The 21,456-nt window shown below is 46.5% G+C and overlaps 1 protein-coding gene across 1 annotated transcript in view; it reads left to right on the top strand.

The window, feature by feature from the left end:
- Positions 1-21,213, top strand: part of LOC8053006 — a 188,210-nt gene extending 166,997 nt beyond the window's left edge. Inside the window, exons 12-13 of the mRNA XM_029976792.4 lie at positions 581-740; positions 20,258-21,213. Coding sequence (XP_029832652.2) covers positions 581-740; positions 20,258-20,329 — 232 coding nt within the window. The 3' untranslated portion in view covers positions 20,330-21,213. The remainder of the gene's footprint in view (positions 1-580; positions 741-20,257) is intronic.
- Positions 21,214-21,456: the final 243 nt, after the last annotated feature.

Below are 21,456 nucleotides of genomic sequence, written 5' to 3'. Positions count from 1 at the left end.
AAAATATTTTCACGACGTATTTTTGGTACATTATTCCACGCTCTAAGAAATCAGAAGCGACAGCTTTCCGGCAAAGAACTCGGAAAATCGAATCACTTACGGAGAGCGCTCAGTAAATAACGGCGCTAATAAAATGTTCAAAGTTAAACCTTAAAAAAAAAAAAAAAAAACTCTCTCCGTTGAGTTACTGAGCACGGTGAACCGCCGTGCCCAGTTCCACAGCGTACACACTTTCTTTTAGGTTTAAACTTCAAAACATTTATTATCAGCCCAGTCATTCGCCGAGCACCCTCCGTAGATTGAAGCGATTGGCTTTCCCAATCGCTTTTTCCGGGAGCGCTGACAGCTCTAGATTTCTGAGAGTGCACGAGTGCGTTGTTTTTGCTCCTACTATAGAGCTTTGCATTTATAGCCCGGGTGAAAACTGCTGAGTCATTGAGTGTACACGCATGCGTAGCATCTGATGTACCGCGCAGCCGAGCAACAGCGCATGCTCAGAAGGCGTTCCACAGCCCAGCAGACAAAGACGGCAGCGCGCCAAAGGCGATTTTTTTGCGAAGGTCTCTACGTGTTCTTGCAGCCCCGGCACGGGACGGACGGGCACCGTCCTGGCGGTGGACGTGTGCATGCACGAGCTCGAGGAGCGGCGTCGGGTGGACGTTCCTCGGGTCGTGTTCAAGCTGCGCCAGGACCGCAGCGGCTGCGTCCAGACCAAGGAGCAGTACGCCTTCATCTACGAGGTGAGCGACGCTCGCTATCGTTCGACCCTGCCCGGATTCTAATTCTCCTAGTCGCTTACGGCCCATTCAAGTCACGCCACTCGTACGTCGAAAACAAAAGACACGATGTTTGCCTCAGACACGATGACTATTTGCGGGCACGCGTCGAACATTTTCAAAGCGTGTTTGCTTCACACATATGTATGCTTCAAACAGGTTTGCAGACAGCGTTTGACACGAACAAGGCGACCGTCATGCAAGAAATAAACACGCATCAGAAAATAGCCGCGTTCGATTTGCATGCACCTCCTGCACCGGTGCAGAAAATGTGTAGGGCGGTGGACTTCCGGTCCTATCTCAATACGCATACCGGAAGTAGACTGCGCTACACACTTCTGCATCTTTGCAGGTAAATTGAACGCAGCTAGTGTCTGCAGACTCCGACCTCGAACAGTGTCTGCTGCCTCACTTTTGTGCGACGTCAGTACGACTGCGGCCCGAGAAACGCGGGGCGTGACGAGACCCCAGCATATCACCCACCAGCCAATCAGACGTAGCCGATAAGAGCGCCGAAAAACAAATTACGAAGTAAAAAGCGTGAGCACAAACAGCCACCACCTACGTTTCTTAAGCTGGGAAGAAACAGTGTCTGAAACTGTCGCGAAACAATGTCTTAAACTGTCACAAAACAATGTCTGAAACTGTCATGAAACAATGTCTGAAACTTTCACGAAACAATCTTCTTTTGTGTGTGCTACTCGCGCATGCCGGAAACCGACACGCTCTCTTCTGTCTTTTAAATAATTTTGTTTATGTCAAAATGATTTGGTACAGCGTGCGCACTAAAACATTTCACACTCTTCGGATTGTAAAAAGTATGTTTCAAAGGCTTACACCCATGGGTACGCCCCTTCAGATCCCTTATTTCGAGAGATACACCCTTTTTAATGTTAAACGAGGTGCCGCCGCATGCATCAACCTTCGTTTTGGAACACAAGAGCTGATTTACGCCCTGAAATGTGAGAAATTGTTTTAGTTTGTAGGTGCCGAGGGCTTCAGAGCACCTTCCTATTTGGCACTAGTGGGTTTAAAACAGGTGATCATAAACTACGGATGCTTGGGTACACAAACGTGCTTATAAACGAAAATTCGAGCCAATAAAAAGCGTGAATAGTTTATTCTTTCCCCATGAAATGCTGCATAAACGAACCTCGAATCTAATAGAAAAAAAAAGTGTAACTCGGTGCCTAAATCTGCGTGTATTTTGAGCATCCGCACTCGTGCAGATGTTCGAAATTAGCACTAATTAATTTGCTCATCATAGGGCCTGAATGACGTTCATCATTCACTCCAGAACGGAGTACATGTTCGTGGGAAAAAATGCGGCCAAACCTGCGCGCTAAACCAAACAAAGCTTTTTTTATTTCTTTATTTTTTTTTCTCTGCAGTGCAGTTACGTTTTACTGAATCAGCTGAACCAGTCAACAAATACTCGATTTATATGTATAATAAAGTCAGCGTGTGCTCGTGTTCTTGTTTTTTCTTCTTTCTTTCTTCTTGCTTTTTTTTTTTTTTTTTCGTCGTATCGCTTTTTTGTCCGATGTCGTTAGAGTAATGGTTCAAATCACTCGAGCGAAAAGTATCTGCCTCCGTCCAACCTCTAAAATAAATAAAGACATTAAAAGTTTCGTGAATTTGACTTAGATAATCTCAGAGAGTCCAAATTCAATTGAATATTTATTTGAGTGAAGAGTTTTGCCCCACTCTGCAAGCGACTACCATAAAATCCTCAACACGAGATGCGTACGCACAACTCTCTAATCCTACTTTACGTCCCACGCATATTTCTCTTCCACGTTATTGGATCAGCGAAATTTAAACTCGCTTTTTAACCGCCCCGGTCTTTTTTTTTTTTTTTTTCTTTATTTCTCGTACAAATCCGGGGGCTATTTGTTTGTTTGTTTTTTCGCCCACGCGACGACTTTTCCCCGTATGTAGCAGATGCAGAAAGGCGGCTTAACTTCTCGACTTACATCTCGGCGAATGAAGCTAGTCTTCGATCAAAATTTTGCTCCCGAATATTTGCATGGGCGGACAACAACCGAGAGTTTCCGAAGCGAAGAACGACTTCCTCGGATTAAGCGACACAAGAAACGACTTCCCCAGAAGGCGCATGGAAACGTGCAGTCTCGTCACGAAACGTCAGCAGTGTACCCGCCTTTCATCCCCGGAAACGAGTCAACAGAGAAGGGCCCGTACGTAAATATGGGGAACGTCTTCCTAGAGAGCCCAGATCTAAGAGAGGAAGCGACTCAAACCGTGGAAATCGCTCGCAATATAATGGCGGACGCTTCCTCCTGCGCATGATGGTCGCCGCAAGTGCGCATGCGTTCAGTTGTCGCGTGGAGAGGAGGAAAGGGCATCGAGACCCTTGGTGACTGACGATCGACACTTTCGAGTCTTCCTCGCAGCTCGCATTGCGAACGCGGGCCATGACCGACGTGGTCCCAACCTAGCATTTTGAAACACTCTGTAATCTAGGCACACTCCCCGAACAACAATATTGAACACACGAGCGAACCGTAGAGACAACTCCCGCTGTCCCATTTGTTTTTGTGTGTGTGTCTCTGTCCGATTCGCATTTATCTTGTCCTTCTATTGTTTTGTTCATTTGTTTTTTTGATAGTCAAGGTCGTTTCCAAGGAACCGAGCCAGTACAGGAGGGTTTTCTGTCGTTTCGTCAATACTATACCGCCCGCAGCAGTGCGGTATGTACTCGCGCAGAGACGAGAATTCAATTTCGGATTCCGCGTTGGCCGTCAACACGACGCCACGCTCGAAAAGGTTTAAATAACACTGCTGCACAAAGGAAAGAAGGGGGTTGTCGTAAACCGTCAACTTGTAACGCGTGCATTATAAAAGCAAGGCAGTACCTTCGTCGGCCCGAGTGAGTTAGAAGCAAAAACAGAAAGGCAGTAACTTGGTAGGGTAGTGCAGCCCATACGATTTCGGATAGCTAAGTTAACCCGTTATATAAAATTAACTAGAAAGCAAGCGTTCGTTTTCATTCTTTTAATTTTTGTTAAGGAAAAGTACAATGCCAAAAACTAAACGATAAACACGTCGTATTAGCAACTGGAGCAACAGGGAGCATACACTGGAGGCCATTGTTGTCTGCGCGACTGCTGAGCGCGTGCTGATGGCGAGCTTCCTCAGTTTTTACGCAACGTGCATTCCACACCATCAAGTTTGCCGGTCTTATCAACCTATTAATGTGAGCTCGTTTCGAAGCTGACCGAATACTAATCTTTTCATCCATCATATACCTACGGTCCTCCGGGACGGTACTTCTAATACCCAATTCACACGGCAGCGTGAAGGTACCCTTAGCTTAGGTCCCTTAGTTGAAGGCACCTGTAGTAAAAGGCATTCTTGATCACACGACAAAACAGAGCACTTTAAGTTGATGTCGATTGCTTTCCTGCTAAACCGCGAGAGGAGCACGGGATAGACAAGTATTCCTCGAAATCTGTTTGACTCGCAGTTTTTGATTATTGTGCGTGAAATATTCCATATATAAAACCTAAATATTATTTGTGCTTGCTTCTGCGGTACTTTATTTTATTTTTTGTCTAATTCTAAGGGCGCACCTAAACGAGACTTGCTTTAAAACGTCAGACCCGTCTGGCCACAGTGGCCTAAATCATCTTCGTTTACGAGTTTCTATTGCGATAGAGTGTACTAGAAGGGACGAGCTATAGGCTCCGCTCATGCTTTCAGTTGCAATTTAAAATGAGGAAAGCGATCAGGTGGAACCAAGCCACTTTTATCGCAGCGTTACTTTCGCTGCGATCAAGCAACGACACAAGTCAAGGTCATATGGGCAATATAGCCCCTTAAAGGGGCACTGACACATCAAAATCATAGTTTTTTTTATTATCCGAAACGATTGAAAACGATGCTGGGACATTACCCTCAAAACTCGAAACTTGGAAATTCAGTACTTCTGAATTTAAAAAAAAAAAAAAAAAAAATTCCAAATGCCGAAATTGAAGTTCCCGCGCGTCCGCGCCAGTGCAGTAAGTCAAATTTTGCGGTCTCCTGCGACTCGACTTTCTTTCGGACCTCCGCTCCACGCCATGAAGCAAAGCGCCGTTGCCACCGCGACCCGAAGCGAGGAGGTGAGCAGCTAGGCGGGATAGAAGGGCACGGGAAAAAAACGGCTTCTTCCCCGACTCGCCGATGAGCCTCTGCTCAAGCGCCGCCAAGTTTTCCGAGGGAGGATACAAATTCAGGAAGCGACATCACACCGAAATCTGATTTTTGATATTTCAAAAAGAGGGGCCGTAGTGCGTTCGCAATTGCGTTAAAAAACATGTTTTACGATTTCCGTTATTAAATGTTATAGAAGCGTCGCCTACAAAGCTTCTAAATTTCCTGATTTTTGACGTCACCGATCAAAATAAGCAAGGAGGTGAGCGCGGGAAATATAAACGCCAAAAATAAAAAGGCGCGCGCGCGCGCAAACATTTTTTTTTCGCGATGCGTTTTTTTTTTTTTTTTTTTTTTTTTTGCGTGTCTTTAGACAATAAAAAATAATACGACCTTTGGAGTGTCAGTGCCCTTTTAACGGCTATATTGTATTTTTTATGAGTTTGACGTCAGAGGTAACGTCAAAGCACCAAGACACGACGACGCCACGACGTCATCGTCAACAACGTTACGCGACGCCAAGATGCTGTCGTAAGGCCGTCGTGACATCGCGTCGCGTTGAGGACGACACCGTTTGACGACATCAAGTCGCTGCTGTAACGCGGTCGTGACGTCGGATTGAGGACGACGCCGTTAGGCAACATCAAGCCGCCGTTGTAACGCGATCATGACGTCGCGCGCCACATTGAGGACGACGCGGACGTGTTCGTTAATGCCGACGTTGACGTCCAGGCCCCACGCAACGTCAAACATGGTTATGACGTAGCGTTAACGTCGTCCTGACGTCATCCTGAACGTCAACGTCACGACGAAGCCTTGACGGCGTGTAACGTCGTCGCCTTCACCAGCATCAACGTCGACGCGCAGTCACGACGAAGTCTCTACGTCGTGTAACGTCGTCGACGATGACGTCGACGTCGTGAAGCTGTCGGGACGTCTTCGTGACGTCGAGTTGCGTCATGTTGACAACGACGTCAAGGAACTAACACCAAGCGTGCTTATGACGTTGCATTGACAAGGACGCCGTCATATTGACGTCTCGTGACGTTGTCGTCATCAACGTCAACGTTGACATCGTCGTCGTTGTCAAAAAAGTATGACGTCAGAGCGCAGTCTTGATGTCGTGTAACGCACGTTGTCAACGTCGATGACGACGTTGACGTCAAGGCGTCGTCCTGCTTGATGTCGCGCGGCGTTGTGATGACAAGGCAGGTCGCGGTGACTATGTACGTGACGCCTGACGTCTAGGTTGTATAAATAAATATAGTCCGGCGTTCTATCGTTTCTATGACCTTGACCAGTGTGCCGGTCGAGCTTGGCGTTGGAACGAAACGCGTTTTTTTATAAAAAGCGGCTAATCAAAACCACATCGCTCGTAGCGCCCGAGAGGGCGCTACGAGCGAAGTGGCTTGGATTAGCCGTTCTTTGCACATGCGGGGGTACCAAAATAGCACTCCGATGGCCCCACTCCTCCTTTCTAGTACAGTCTAATTGCGAGGCGAGCGACCTTTTTCTGTTTAGCAGCTCTTTTTTCGGCAAAGTTCTCACTGAAGTAGCTAAATTGTGCCCGGCAGAAACACCAACTGCGTCAGTTTCACGGCTACGCCAGTCACGCCATCACAAGGGATGAACGACGACGAGGATGAAAGGTCCTAGGCTGGAGAGTCGGACGACTCGTCTGCAACCTCGAAAAAGAACTCGCAGTGGTCCATCGCGTTTGCGTTCGTAGCACACATTTTTTTCACGTGCCGCCACTGCTACCTGCTAGCTGGAGTATTCGTTCCTCGTTACTGTACTATTCTTTCACATTTGTGTTCACAATCATTTCATAATTTGTTACTTATATGTATTCAATTTGTTATAATGCATTAAACGAGGTATATTTATTTATCTGTGATTTTTACTTTGAGTTCTTGGGTCCGAGGCTGCTCCCTGTAGCTGTAAAGGGAGCATGGTGAGCTCCGTTTAACACAGGACCTCCCTTAGCGAAAGGGAACTTTATGCGCCGTGTGATTACGATCTCCAGCTCCCTTTACTAGAGGTACCTGTGCCAAAGGAATCTTTACGCTGCCGTGTGAACTGGGTATAATCAATCGTCAGCACTAAAGTCATTGTATCCTAGGAAAGTAGCGCCATTGCTTTCCCTACCTGCTAGCCGGACACAAACAGATACTAACATACAGACGAACGAAACCTCGCAAGGCGATTGGCTAATCTGGGTACGCTGCCACGGAAATCACCATCTCGGTCCATTCAAATCTTTGAAGCTTTCAGAGGGGTCGTTTTAAACCAGTCGCGCCAAGATCACCATGGAGCATCAATGTACTGGAAGCGTTCCTCGCCAACATAAGCGTCTTTGGCACGGTGTGTGCAATCAACTTATCAGTCATGCCCATCTCCACGGATCTTTTACAATATTATTGTTCTTCTTGCGTATTTCAAAACCGTTAAACTATTTTTCAGTGCTTTCAAGACCCGACACAGAGTGTGGTGGTGGTACGAAGATGTACGCTTGTATCGCCGGTGTGTGGATAGAAAAATCTCGGTATACAAGAAACGTCTCGACAAAAGACCAGCGAATCGAGATCGGCTCACCAAGAACGGAGGGGTCAGGGAGAAATCGCTCATTTCACTGACCAAGATAGCGACCATACGGGATGTTTGCGCTACTTTCACAGAAACCAGTGAGTTTAGTCAGCACCAAAGCTCCTTTTCCCTTCCCCAATGCCAGATGAGGCCCAATAGACCTATTGCTAAATCACCCAAGCATCAAGAAGAATGCAGGGAATGGTGTTCCACGCGCCGCACGGGCTGGCGTCAGCAGCAGTAAAGCCTGGTTCAGATAGTTGCGTTTGACTGCGTTTGACTGCGTTGCGGCTGCGAGAAACCAGGACATCCGTGCTGCTTATGTCGCGTGCCAAGATTATTCCTTGAATCGAATTCCACGCTTCATATGAAGCACAGATGTGCCGGTGACTCGCTTTCGGTTCTCGACGCAACGCAGTCAAACGCACTCAAACGCAAGTGTCTGAACTGGCCTTAACCCTTCTATTAGCGGCGAGATGTTTCGGTGGCGCCCTCATTTGGTTACCTTTCGTGACGTCATCACCTTGTCAAGAACAAGTTCAATGGTGTTTATAATGGGCATGTTGAATGCCTGAAATCATAGCGCTCTCAAAGCAACACTGCCAACACCGTCGAAATTGAAGTTATTACATTCCTCTTATTTGCGCCGATTTGATATCCTTTGCTGACGTCATAGTCAGCATTCGGCCAATTGTGATGGGCCGACCATAGCGACGCTTTCGATCGCTCACGTCTCCAATAGCAAGAGCCTAAAAGAAATTGTATACTGCACGCGCGTGCGTCAACGCTTTATTTTAGTTATTTACTTGGAAACTTTTAACACGGGGGAGGCGTGCGCGTGTGGCGCGCGGAACACGAGTCCCTGCGTTCCCCTTAATATTTCGGTGATTTAGCAATAGGTCTATTAGAATGGTGTATACGAACACGAAACACGTTTGGTTATTTTTGATAGTTCATGTGCGAGCGCAAGCGCACGAGCATTTGCACGTGCTTGCATATGCACGGACACATAAAAAACGATGCATGTGTTTGATTTGCCTCGTAAAACGAGTTAAATGCCGAAGAAATCAATACTGGTGAAAGTTATACAAAGCCTATAATCTGAAGCGACACCGGCATACTAAATTAGCCATGAACTCCAGGTACTGTCTATCGTGGCGAGCAAGACGTCAGCCCCTATACACCTTGTCCTCTTCATTCGCACGGGGCTGCCATCTTGGAATCCTGTGATGCGGCCGCCATTATTAGCGCCGAGATGTTTCGGTGGCGCCCTCTTATGGTTTCCATCCGTGACGTCACGACTGGGATTTGCCTCGCCGTGACGTCACCAGTTGTTATCCTGGCTACTTACCATCAGGTGCGACGACGAGTTCGGTGGTGTGTTTAAAAAGCACAGTAGAAGCTAGGAGCCATCGCAATCCGGAACTAACACCGTCAAAGTTGACAATCTGACAATGCTCATATGCCCATGGTTTGGCCAATCGTGGAAAGCTGACTGCAGCGACGCTTTTGGTCGCGCACATCGCTATTAGGTTGCTTCAACTCGTCGCTCCGCTCTCCTCCGTGCATTGGTAGATGAGTTGTATTCGCATTTTTTGTCGCGTTTCACCCCGGTTTTGTTACACTGTGTTAGGTGCCGCCCGATATTTGTATTTATTACCGTACATCAGTAGTTGCCTAACATATGCAGTTAATTGTTGAACACATTTTGACTACATGCACCTTCGGCGTACGGATACGTGTAAAATGGCTAGAGGAGGTAGAGAAATTGGCGTTAGCGCTGACGCACATTGAGTACGCAGATGATTCTAAGACAACACGAGGGCTCGAAGGCCAATTACATATGACAACTTCGCTTTGCTTACTAGTAGTTCCGAAACGTTCGCAATAAGAAGTGCCAGGCACTGTAAATTGCTCAATTTTTTATATTAGTTAATTTTCGTACGCTTCGGGATATTAAAAATATCAGAAAATAATAATTACGCGAATACAGTACTTCGTGGTAACGAATACACAACATACCATTCCCAATGCCAAAATATTGTGCGCAAGAAATATTCTTAAAATTTCCGGTATTCGCATATTATCAAGAACGCGAAAATGCGTTTACGAAACAGTATTTACGATTGTACATAATCTGGGTAAGGGGCCATAATGCCCTTTTCCCAAAACCATCGTGCTTTGTATTGAAACAAATCCAAAACTGTTGCTTTTGATTATATCGGGCAACTCGGAGGGGACAGGCAACAAATGTATAACTTGCATTTTTACACTGAAGCAAGAAAAAAATATCATGCTAGGAATAACAGTACGTCAATATCAGGCAATTTGTTTGTTCATAATAGTTTATCTACATGTCTTTGACGTTCTTAATCGTTTTTTTTTTCTAATATGAACATTCGTTTGATCGGTTAATTCATGAATTTCAAGAAACTGCGTGCCGTGCTTGGTCCCATCTGTATGAATTCTTTTGAGTGCTTAAATAGTTTCATAAGATCACCAGTCTCGTTCAATTATTTATTTTAACGCAACAGCTGATGTTCTCTGCGTAAGATACTGTCACGGATAGCTTGAGTGTCTGGGGTCCGCAATAGGATGCCGAAAAGAAGCCATCTGGATAAAATTTATCCCCCGATTGCAGCGTCGTCAATAGCGAATATATATTTGCTTTTAGTTCCTTTCGACGCCGATTTGTACAACACGCATCTGTTCAGACAGATAAAGATCTGTCTGACAGATCTTTAGCATTCGGCCTCAGCCAAACTTGCCCGATGTCACTTGTCTTGCGCCCTTTATTTTCATTTCATAAATTTTACGGAAGACAAGTCTTGGGTTTCATTTGACGAAAGCCTGTCACTTATCTCATAATTTCAGAACGTCTTAAGCAAATGCCCTTACAACGAAAACCGTTTTCTTCCGGACCATAACGCACACTCTATACCTGTTTAAAAGTTTAAATTTTACTTGATGCTGACTATCTACAGGCGCGGACTATACAATGATTTTTTTTTTCTAGATCGTTCACTGTGAGAAGACGTGAAGAATTTTATGAATAACGGAGTATATTAATGTTGATTTGTGTATAATATAAGTTTCAGCGTGAGCTAACACAGCAGGCATTCGTTAAGGTGTGGTTTGTGTGATATTCTTTTACGTTCGGATTAGGCACTAAGTGCGGACTGTGCACCGGGTGCGAGCTATCTAAGCACAAACTTATTTTGGACACCAAATTTGCTCTTCCGAAATACGCATCGGCTGTGGACTATAGTCCGGAAAATGTGGTAGTTTATTTCCCAAAGCCAATGTCGCGAAATGCTCTTAAGGCTGTACTAAATGGAGCGAATTATCCGACGAATAACTGGCGAATGCCGCCCGACGGCACGCTCGCTTTGCGCGCGACATAGCAGCCACTGTGGTGATTCCACGCGCAGAGCAAAAGCCGCCGGGCAACATTCGTCGGTTATTCGCAGCATATTCGTCCCATGGAGTTCAGCCTTTAAGGAGTACTGGAGCGGAACCGATTGTTAAAGAAATTTTCCATTCGGGCTAGGTTGGTCTCGACTAAATAATTTGTTCGATAAAAACAAGCCTATACACTGTTAATCGTGATGTTTAAACACTGAGACTGGGAAGGAAACGTGAAGATATAGACGCTTTGCAGCAGCTGTGCATGGACGCCGCCATAACTGACCTTCAGTTTTTGTTTCCTCTTATTTCGTTTATTTCACTTCATCGTTACCATAGCAGGTCAGTTTATTGTCATATTAGACTCAACTGTGTCCTTTTCTAAAGCCTCGGCCTTTGTAGAGGATCGTGAACTACCGTTTCAGTTGCTCGGCATCTCGGTAAGGCAGGAGAAGGTCAGCAATGGCGGCTGTAATTTGGCGCGTGTGTAAAGCGTCTATATTAGAAGAAACGAGAAAGGTGACAGACACCTTTCTTCTGTTTTTTTTTTTTTTTTTTTTTTTAATGTATCTTTAAATTTACTTCCCACTCTCTTGGTTTAAAAATCATGATTAATACGCACCAGCTCACCTGCACATTGATTATTTTTTTCATTTATAGACATTTCCAATGCTCACGAAATCACAGTCCAGCGTGCGATGTTCAGAGCCCAGCGCGTGCGTGTTCGGGGCTTCGGAAAGCGAGCAAAGCACGCGCCATACGCATGAAAACTCAAAATGTCACCGGCCGCAATCTCTTGCTTGGAAAGATATACAGACTAGCTATCCACTTATTTTTACATTATCTGCGTTATAGTAGTCTCTTCCAGTTGGCGCAATTCACTAAAAGTTGGCTTTCACGAGAACCTTGCAGTGAGACTGTTCTTTGCGATTCAATACATTGTTAATCAGGTTGCGACCATGCTTTTCACGACGCATCAATATTCCAATTTTTTTCTTTTTTCTTTTTTTTTTTGTTGGATAGTTGTGTTAGCGGATACGGCCGTAGGCAATGATTTTCTGTGTGCATCAGTGGTTTTGTCTTATTTTTATCTCGCATTTTAGTATTGAAACTATTTTATGGTTTTCAAGTAGCTGAGTACCACTGTTTTACTGGCTGTGTACTACAAGGGACACATTTGTGTGATACTATTAAGCGAAAAGGGCATTAAACAGCAATACGTCCGTGTGCACGGTGAAACCGAAACCAAGCAAATTGAAGCAACCTAATGGTGTCGAGTGCACCAGCGCCTTCTATCCGCCCGTCAGGCAACTACTGAGATGAAAAGGTCGATATTGTAGGCCATGCGACAGCAGATGAGGCTACCCCCGTGATTTTATTTAGTCAAACAGTATTTTTGTACTGTTCGAGCGTTGATTTTGTCGAACAGTATTTTTTTTTTTCAGTTACTGATAAAAAGTAAAATGCTGATACATAATGAGACTACCTACGTAGTGCGAATGGAGAAAACACCGTCGTTTTTCTTTTTCGTTATGAGTTATAGTTTTTTCTTCACTTCGGATGCGTGTAAGGAGCGACGACAAAACTACCAATAACAGCAAGACTATTGTTTCATTGTACCATATGAAAGGAAAGCGAACGTACAGGTCTCTCTTATGCGTTCCTACAACCTCCTGTCCCTGCCATCCTACAAAGTGGCTAATAAATAAATAAGGAATATGAATACAAAACAACACGTCAGCCGCCCAGTTACGTGCGTTACGCACGTAACTGGGGGACGAAGTTTAAAGATCAGCTACCGCCCGAGCTTGTTGTTAGCCAGAGAGGAAACCACAAACATCCGTAATCGTGAGCAAATGGTTTACCCCGCTGCGTGCCTTGCACACCGCCGTTCTGGTAAAAATGTTCCTTTCGCCGCACGCCTCCGCAGTACCTACACGCTGTTTACTAGCAAATAAACGCTGATTACTTGCTAGTAAACGCTGTTTACGCCACACTAGAGGCACTGAATATTTCTAGAGTATTGCATTCGGTAGCGTCCACTGTGAATGCCCTATTTTAGCTTTGATCGGCCATTTTGGCGCCGAAACATAAATGGCATAAGGGTGACAAAGAAAAACTTATTGACACTGACCACTGTAAGACATGATAAAAACACACAGGGGACGGATGCCAACCCCCATCTCCCAAGTGGGCGCGCCGCGAATTACCATCGAAGTTAGAACGCACCCAGGTCGGGACGCGCTGCCTGAAATCACCGGTGAGACATAGTTGTGTAAAGACAATGTTAATTGTGCTGCAGAACCTTATAAACTAAACTTTTATAAAAAATATCACGCTCCAGTTATTCTGTACTAATCTCCAATAAAAGTTCCTACAAAAATAGCTTTTTTTCATTTGTTTTTACGTAAAAACCTGCTTTCTAAACTATCGCGCCTAAACGAGGTGTGGACATTGCGCGTGCGCAGAAACCAGATTCGCGTAAAGCGTCTGCGCATGCGTCGTGCCGACAACAGCGCCACCGCAACGGCGTGACGTCAGTGACGCGTGTCAGTCCCGTCCGACACTCCAACAGTGAACCGCTGTTCTTCCTTTTCTCCAGCGAACCGAGAATAATGGCCCTATGCTCGTAGGCTAAGCGGTCGTTGCGCATTACTCCTTCGTCTTTCGATAAGAACGCTCACTCATTCGCTTACTCACTAACTTATTCACTCACTCATTCACTTACTCAATCACAAACTCACTCAATAACTCATTCAAGAATTCACTCAGTAACTAATTTAAGAACTCGCTCACTTTAGTCGCTCTATGTTAGCAGTAATAAGCCCTTCACACAGGCAGCGGACGTCTTCCATTCCGGAGTGCGTTGCGGCGCGCCGCGGGCTACGTTTAGCGTTTGCGCTTTGTCCTCAAGCGTTTTTGTGTAGTCTTAAATATCTCGAAACCGCAATCGTCTTTAGGCTAAGCCACGGGCTTCTTCTAGACTCTGACTGGGCAGGATTGCACAATAAGAGAAAAAGAATGCAAGCACCGAAACGCAGAATATAGCGCGAGAAAGCGTTCGCGATGAGCGAAACTCAGTAAACATCTCCAAGAGAAACGCACACAAGAGCTGTATTTATCCCATAGCGACGAACGGCTGGTAAACACAAACGCGCGAAGACAAGGGCGCACTCCGCCTCTGCGAACAGCGCCTAATGATATGGTCCGTCGAGCTTTGCTGAGGAGCTAGTGAGCCCGTCATACAGCTTCGAGCCATTTGCCCAAACTTCGTTCGCCAAACCATAATTTCCGCAATCTTATTTCTCTTCGAAAACACGTTGTTGGATAGCCAGGCAGCGAAACAAAACGCAGCACATCTTTACGGGAAAATCACTGAGTGCAACAGGCGAAAACACGCTCGAATAGAGAGTGAAGCTGCAGTGGTGATGTATAGAACGTCTGGACGCTTATCCAAAAAAAGAAGCAAAAAAAAAAAAAGCTTGATATTTTAATGCACGCGAACGCAGCATTACGCAGGATGAACTGATTCTGAAAATGCATGGAACGCGGCCCTTAAGGGGTATTCACACGAGGGAGAAATCCCGGGGATTTCTCCCCGGCACGCGCATTTTGCGACGAAAACGTCAGGCTTTCCGATGTGCAAAAGTCTCGCGTTTTCGTCTCGTGATGCGCGCGTGCCGGGGAGAAATCCCCGGGATTTCTCCCTCGTGTGAATACCCCTTTAGCTTCGGTCAAGCCTATTTCTTAGCCGTCCGTCGCCGCCGGATCAACCTTCGCGAAGAGCACTCTCTAAACATGACTAGATTCATGTCTCGTTAATACGGATCCCGATGGATACCCCGCTATATAGATAACACTTCTGGGTACGAACTGAAAAACATTTTTGACTCGTTAATATCAAAACTATCATTATGAATATTTTTTTTTACTTCTTTTTAGGGGGAGGGGGGGGGGAACGGAAGTGTCGATATGAGCTTTCAGACATAAAACGTCCAATGATCAACTATACACTCGAATAGGTCTGAAGCGTCTACTTGCCCGCAAAGCACAATTGGGAGAGCCAACCGCTGCAATTTATAGGGAGTATTTACTGGCGGCCATAGCTGTGTGCGCGAATGCTGAGCGCGTGCTGATGGCGGGCTTCCACAGTTCCTTTAAAACGTGCATTCCGCACCATCAATAGTGCCGGTCTTAGCAGCCTATCGATGTGAGATCGTTCTGAGCATGCGCTCTAAACAGCACCCAAAAGTATTCACTGGCGGCCACAGCTGTGTGCGCGACTGCTGAGCGCGTGCTGATGGCGAGCTTCCACAGTTATTTTGTAACGTGCAATCCGCACCACCAAGATTGCCGGTCTTTGCAGCCTATTAATGTGGGCTCGTTCTGAGCATGCGCTCTAGATAGCACCCACAAATATGGCGCCCAATGAATACTCCTTATAGACGCTTTAATCACGCGCCAGATTGAGCCGCCATAGCCGACCTTCTCTTGTTTTACCGAAATGACGAGTCACTGAAGCGGGCATTGACGAGCCTCCACAGAGGCCTATGCAGGGGAGAAGGACGCAGTAGCACCTAAAGTGGCGATAACGTGCCCTGCAGTGGCAATGATAAAGTGAAGCGAACGGAATAAGAGGAAACAAGAACTGAAGGTCGGTTATGGCGGCGCCCATGCGCAGCTGCTTGAAATCGTCTATACGGTGGTACCTCAAGGCAACGTTATTAGATTAGCTCAGTTACGGAACTGCTCATAGACGCTGCATGCACGGACAGTAGCCCCCCTCACTCACCACGACTCGCCAAGCGTCGCTCGACGCGCCGCCGGACAGCTGCTTTGGTAACTGCAGCGTATTCTATGGGAATCGGGCACGGTGAAATCGTGTCGGGATCGCTGGGATCGCTACCTACGTTTCGAAGCACGGCGTCTAGATGGCGCTTCATCTCTGCTCCTTGGAACGCACAGTTATGAAACGAAAATCTAGATGGCGATTCGAACGACACTTGGCGGACTGAAGTGAGTGAGGGGGGGTACCCCATTCCGCTTGAGTTTCACAACTGAGGTAATCTAGTAACGTTGCCTCAAGGAAGGACTTTAGGAAGGACGAGGCTGAAAACATGTATTCAGACGGTTGCGTTTGACTGCGTTTGACTGCGTTGCGGCTTCAGAAACCAGGACATCCCTGCTGCTTATATCGCCTGCCAAGATGATTTCTTGAATTAGATTCCACGCTTCATACGAAGCACAGATGTGCCGGTGACTCAGTCAAACGCACTCAAACGCAAGTGTCTGCACCGGCCTTAAAGGAGCGGTGAAATGATATTCAAATCGAATATTTTTCACTTTACACGAGCTTACTGGCACTAGTGAGACTCGAGGATACTCGCCCGCAACGCCACTGGCCAATAGGGAGTATTCACTGGCGGCCATATCCGTGTGCCCTGCTGCTGAGCGCGTGCTGACGGCGAGCTTCCGCAGTTTTTTTTTTTTTTTTGGAGCGTGCATTTAGCACCATCAATGTTGCCGATCTTAGCAGGCTATTAATGTGAGCTCGTTCTGAGCATGCGCGCTAACATCCGCGAACTAGTTCGTCAAGCCGCGGCTCGACAAACAATTACCATCGCGTGGATACCGGGCCACGCAGGCGTTCCAGGGAACGAGCGGGCGGACGGGACCGCGAGGGCGCTGCTACAGGCAAATACTCAGCCGTCACAAGGCCCGGTCCCCTCGCCCGTTCAGCGGGACGTTCCACCTGACGAGGGCTTTGATCTAACCCAAAAGAAGGAAGAACAAAGAGCACGAAAAGCGCGCCTTGCAGCGTTCCTACCTTCTAACCCCCACCCGATCCCTCGCAAGCTTCCACGATGGGAGCAAGTGGCACTACACAGGCTCCAGACTCGGACTATGGTGACTCCCTTTTGGCGTGCCAAGTTCTACAAGTCAACAGATGAGAATGACACAGGTCCTGACCCTGGATGTCCACACTGCGGTTTCCCTGCGACTTGCTACCATCTTGTATGGTCCTGTAAGGGGACGTCACTAGAACGGATAGCGGCAGAAAGAGATCTCATCTTCGCATCAATCATCTCCTACCTCCGGTCCTCCGGGATCGGACGGTACGTCTAATCCATCACTACCCCTCTCCCACTCCCCCTTCCCCATGCCACATGAGGTTCCATAGACCAGAGGCATGGAAATTAAATAAACGTTTCAATCAATCAATCATGCGCGCTAAACATCGCCCTCAAATATGGCGTCCAGTGAATACCTCCTATAAACTCCTTTGTTGCGGTGTAATTTCAAGGACAAAAGCGATCATTTTCAATCAATCTCTTCTTTGCAAAATTTGATGACGTAACACGGGGATCGCAGTACACCCCAATGACGATATTTGAATGATTTGGGCTCGTGATAATTACTAGCTCGAGAAGCATCCGGGAAACCAGTGTCCAATCGCTGCAATGACGACAATAGCCGAGCCATAACAATGTCTGGAACTCGGCGCGTGTCCTGTGCTTTGCCGACCCCAGCGCGTGGATCAACACTGACGGCATATAATCGGCTCCAGATCACGTGGCCGCTTGTTCTGGCTGCGAGTAGAGGGGGTAAACGCTGCTCGTTTTTCTTTAATTTTTTTCTCGGGCGTCTATTGCGTGGGGTGAAAAACGAACGCGTCTTTCATAGGTCATTAACGTCAGGAATCCGTTCTAGGTGGTATTTGCGCGAAGTAAAAAATTGTTGCATTGCCCCTTTATGACTTGCGTAGAAGGCAAGTTCGTCTGCTTCTTTTGCAGGAGTTTTGGTGACGTCAGAAAACCGAGCTCTGATTGGCTCCGATTGAAGGATAGTGGGGTAGACCTCAAAGCAAGCTGCCTTGAGGCCTACCCATTGAAAGATAGTGGGTAGACCCCAATCAGAGATCGGAGTTCTGACGTCACCACAACCCCTGCAAAAGAAGCAGACGAACTGGCGCTCCGCATAGTCGTTTCCAGGTTAAGAGTGCAGGACAAGTTCCTCCCACAAAGTTGTCTATTCTTTCCGCTTTAACAAAGCGAATGCTGTTAATGTAGAAAGAGAGGAGGGATTTGTGCGAAGAGCTTCTCCTCCACTCTTAACCTCAAAAACAAAACTATAAAAATAACGTCTTCGCAGTAGCACTTTTAGCACGAGAAAACGTTCTAGAAGCTTCAAATTTATTCAAATCCCGGAAAGTTAATGACGGGGATTTCACGTGCATATACTTGGCACGTTGGTGGTGCTGTGCTATCTGATACTCTGTCACCAATCTCCTCAATTCTGATAATTCGAACCTTGGGGCGGAGTTTCTCTTGCTGGACTGGGGGTTTTGAAATCTGTATATATTGATCAGGTCATCTAGCCAGAGCAGGTGTTTGCTGGAGTCGGCTGCCCTAACCATTATGGCTATATAGCGCGTAATTGGAAATCGCTCAAAAGCAACATACTCCCCAAAAAGGATGCATAAAATTGCAGGTATACCTTCCTTTAGGAAAGGATGCATTACTCGACATAAGAATGCTAAAAGGGTGTGACTATGCGTATAAGTTCATAGAACACCCTTTTTATATCCTCAGGGTGTTCAAAAGTTAGTACTATTGCGGATAATATGAGCTGAAACAACGCTCCGGCCTGTGCACGGTACTACCTGCGCCGCCTGTCTCATCGCTCCGTAAACACGGCGCACCCAGAGGCCGAGATAAATTCTCACTTGCGCTCACTGCGCCGCTGCGCTCTTCCGGCCGCCTGCTAGCGAAAATGGCCGAGTTTTCGTAAACCGTTTCCCACCTGAGCTACGCTCTCCGCAACGAAGACGCCCCTACCGCGCATGCGCGGCGCTAGCCTTGCCTACAGAGTTCCGCATCTCGTAGCGGATTGCGGAGAACCTTGCGGGACAGCGGAAACGATCTACAAAAACTTTTTAATATTGGCCGACGGAACCACCATCACGGTGCGTGTGCCGCGTAGCCCAATGTTCACGTTTTCAGCTAACCTGCATTTTAGTGCATTTCAAGAAAGCGCCGAAGTCGAAAATGCGTTGTCACGCTCGTATCTCCTCGAGGAGCGCTGCCTGACGAAGCTGCCTTGGCCCCCAAAAGGAGTCGATCTGAATATCATCGAACACATCTGGAGGTGCATCAAGGTAGTCATGTCACGGCGTCCCCTCCACCGCGCCACTGCCCACAAATTCTGGAAAGCAATAAGAGGTGAATGGGAGTGGCTTCGGTCGGAGCCAGACTTCGTGCCCGCGCTCTATGATTTCTTACCAGATAGGATGAGAGCCGTGTTCGTGGGTCAGGGGAGAATGACGCTGTTTTCAATTATTTTGCAAGTTTTACCGCGCCTCAGGGCCCCTGAACCGGACTTATGCCGATTGGAACAGAGCTTGATGCTACGTATGCAACACACAGTTTAACGCCGTTAACCAGCGCATACTTTTGCGTGCTGCCTCCTTGATCCCGATCTTATTGTATACTGCAGTTGAAGTTCCACGCCAACTATTAATCTTTTGTGTCTGACATCTTCTCCTGGCAAATATATGACTGTTTCTCTCACTTTATTACGACTAAGAATTTGTAAACAAAAAGCTTGTGTCTTGTCAGCAACTTGTTTTGTTCGAACCAGACACGTGGGCCCAGTAATAAAGAAATAATATATTTGAACCTTTTCATACTAATCAAGATTACAAAACCTTCTCAGTAACATGTATGCTTACCGGGGTTTTTTTTTTTTTTTTTTTTTTTTTTTTTTAACGTATGGGATCAATGAAACAGAAAAAAATAATACCTTAGAGCCGGACTAAATCCGGCATACAGATTTTGGCCTATACTTTACGATGTCCTACTTTGTGCATGCACTTAATCAAACAAAAACCACCTGAAACGTCTTTCGATGTGACTTTCAAAAATGATAATCGCAGCTGCAATTTAACACACTTCAACAATTTTATCTTCACCACTCAGCGTTTTTTCTACGTGATTCTGCGCGATAGAGTAAATTAAATCAATTCCAAAATAGGGACGACCAGTACAATCCTTCGTGCCCCGCCATCCTACCACACACATGCATGCTGTCGCACCCGCTGTCTCGCTACCAGACAGCCGGAAGAGCGCACTGGCGCAGCGAGCGCAAGGGAGAATTTATCTCGGCCTCAGTGTGCGCCATGCGTGCGGAGCAAGGCGACAGGTGGCGCAGGTAGTACACTGCGCCGGCCGGAGCGCTGTTTCAGCTCATATTGTCCGCGATAGTACGTAGATCATTTAACAGCGAAGTCTTTCGAAGGGTGTCTCTAAGTCCACACATGTTCACTTCCTTCCTAGGCTCTGTACGACTACAGCGCCCGCATCGCCATGCAGTCTTCGCAGAGGCCATCTGTCGTCTCAACAGCCTGATGGTAGACGGAAGAGAACGTCCCACCGAGGTCCAGTCGGCAGTAATGGCCGTTAAGCGCGTCGCGTACAGAGAGTAACACGGCCAAACGGACGGCCACTCGAAGTTAACTTTTCGAGTAGTCGCGCCAGTTATTATCGCCAGTTTAAGCTAGGGAGCCTCAATGTCCTTCTGCTTAGGGTGATGACGTCTTTTGTACTAGCACCCAATGCCAACAGCACGCTCTCACTTGAAAAACACAAAGGGATAGCCGTAAACAAAATGCCGCTAGTCAACACCAAGAGCTTGTGTCAAAAAGTGGTGTTCAGGCGCTCCGAAAAAAAAAGAAAAAGCATTTTGAAGAAACTTGTCAGATGTCATCACCCTGAGCAAACCGGGCATGAAGGCACTCTAGTCTGTGTCAACTCCATCCTCACAGCCATTTTAGAGATGGCAAATGGCTGGTTCACTACAGTCACATCGAGAGATTGCGATGTTGTGATGAGCTACCAAAGAAAGCCCTGGCGAGGGTTTTGTATCTATTGATTTTAATTTAATATTCGTTTTGTTGTTTCACATCGTTTAGTTTTACCTCTACTAGGTGTGTACTTTCTAACTGGTTATGCAGTGTCCGTCATGTTAGTTGCGCCTTTGGCGGAGCGTCCATCTGTGGGTGAGTGCCACGAAGTCTGCAAGTTCCTTTTCTTTTTTTAGGGTTCTGCACGATGCTTAGTTCTTACAATGCCCAGTGCCACCCAGAGCAACTTCAAGAGACATGATTATTGCGTAACACCACTCTAGAAGCAATATGAAACTATAAAGCTTGAGGATTGTTTTCTTCTTCGTAAGTGATTGTGGTCATGTGTGAGTACGCTCGCTATGCTTAATAAAGTTTGATACCTCTTTACGAATAACTGTTTTCATTTGTTCTATAATAAACACTTTGAAAATGGCAGTAATCGCAATACTAGAAGAAAACCTTATTTTAGGAATCAAAACAACGTTCGTTCTGTCTAGTTGTTCGCTTCGTTCATGTCTAGTCGCGCTGCTTTATTAGGAATATGTAACAACTCGCCCAATTGTTCATTCTGTTAGGTTTTTTTCTTAATGCTGCTTTTAATGTCACACACCATGCACAGCCGCGCTCGTG

The sequence above is a fragment of the Ixodes scapularis genome, unplaced genomic scaffold (genome assembly GCF_016920785.2).
Source record: "Ixodes scapularis isolate PalLabHiFi unplaced genomic scaffold, ASM1692078v2 PGA_scaffold1__304_contigs__length_218370807, whole genome shotgun sequence".
Taxonomy (NCBI): Eukaryota; Metazoa; Arthropoda; class Arachnida; order Ixodida; family Ixodidae; genus Ixodes; species Ixodes scapularis.
Note: the sequence above shows the minus strand (reverse complement) of the source record. Positions and strands in the feature narration are given on the sequence as shown.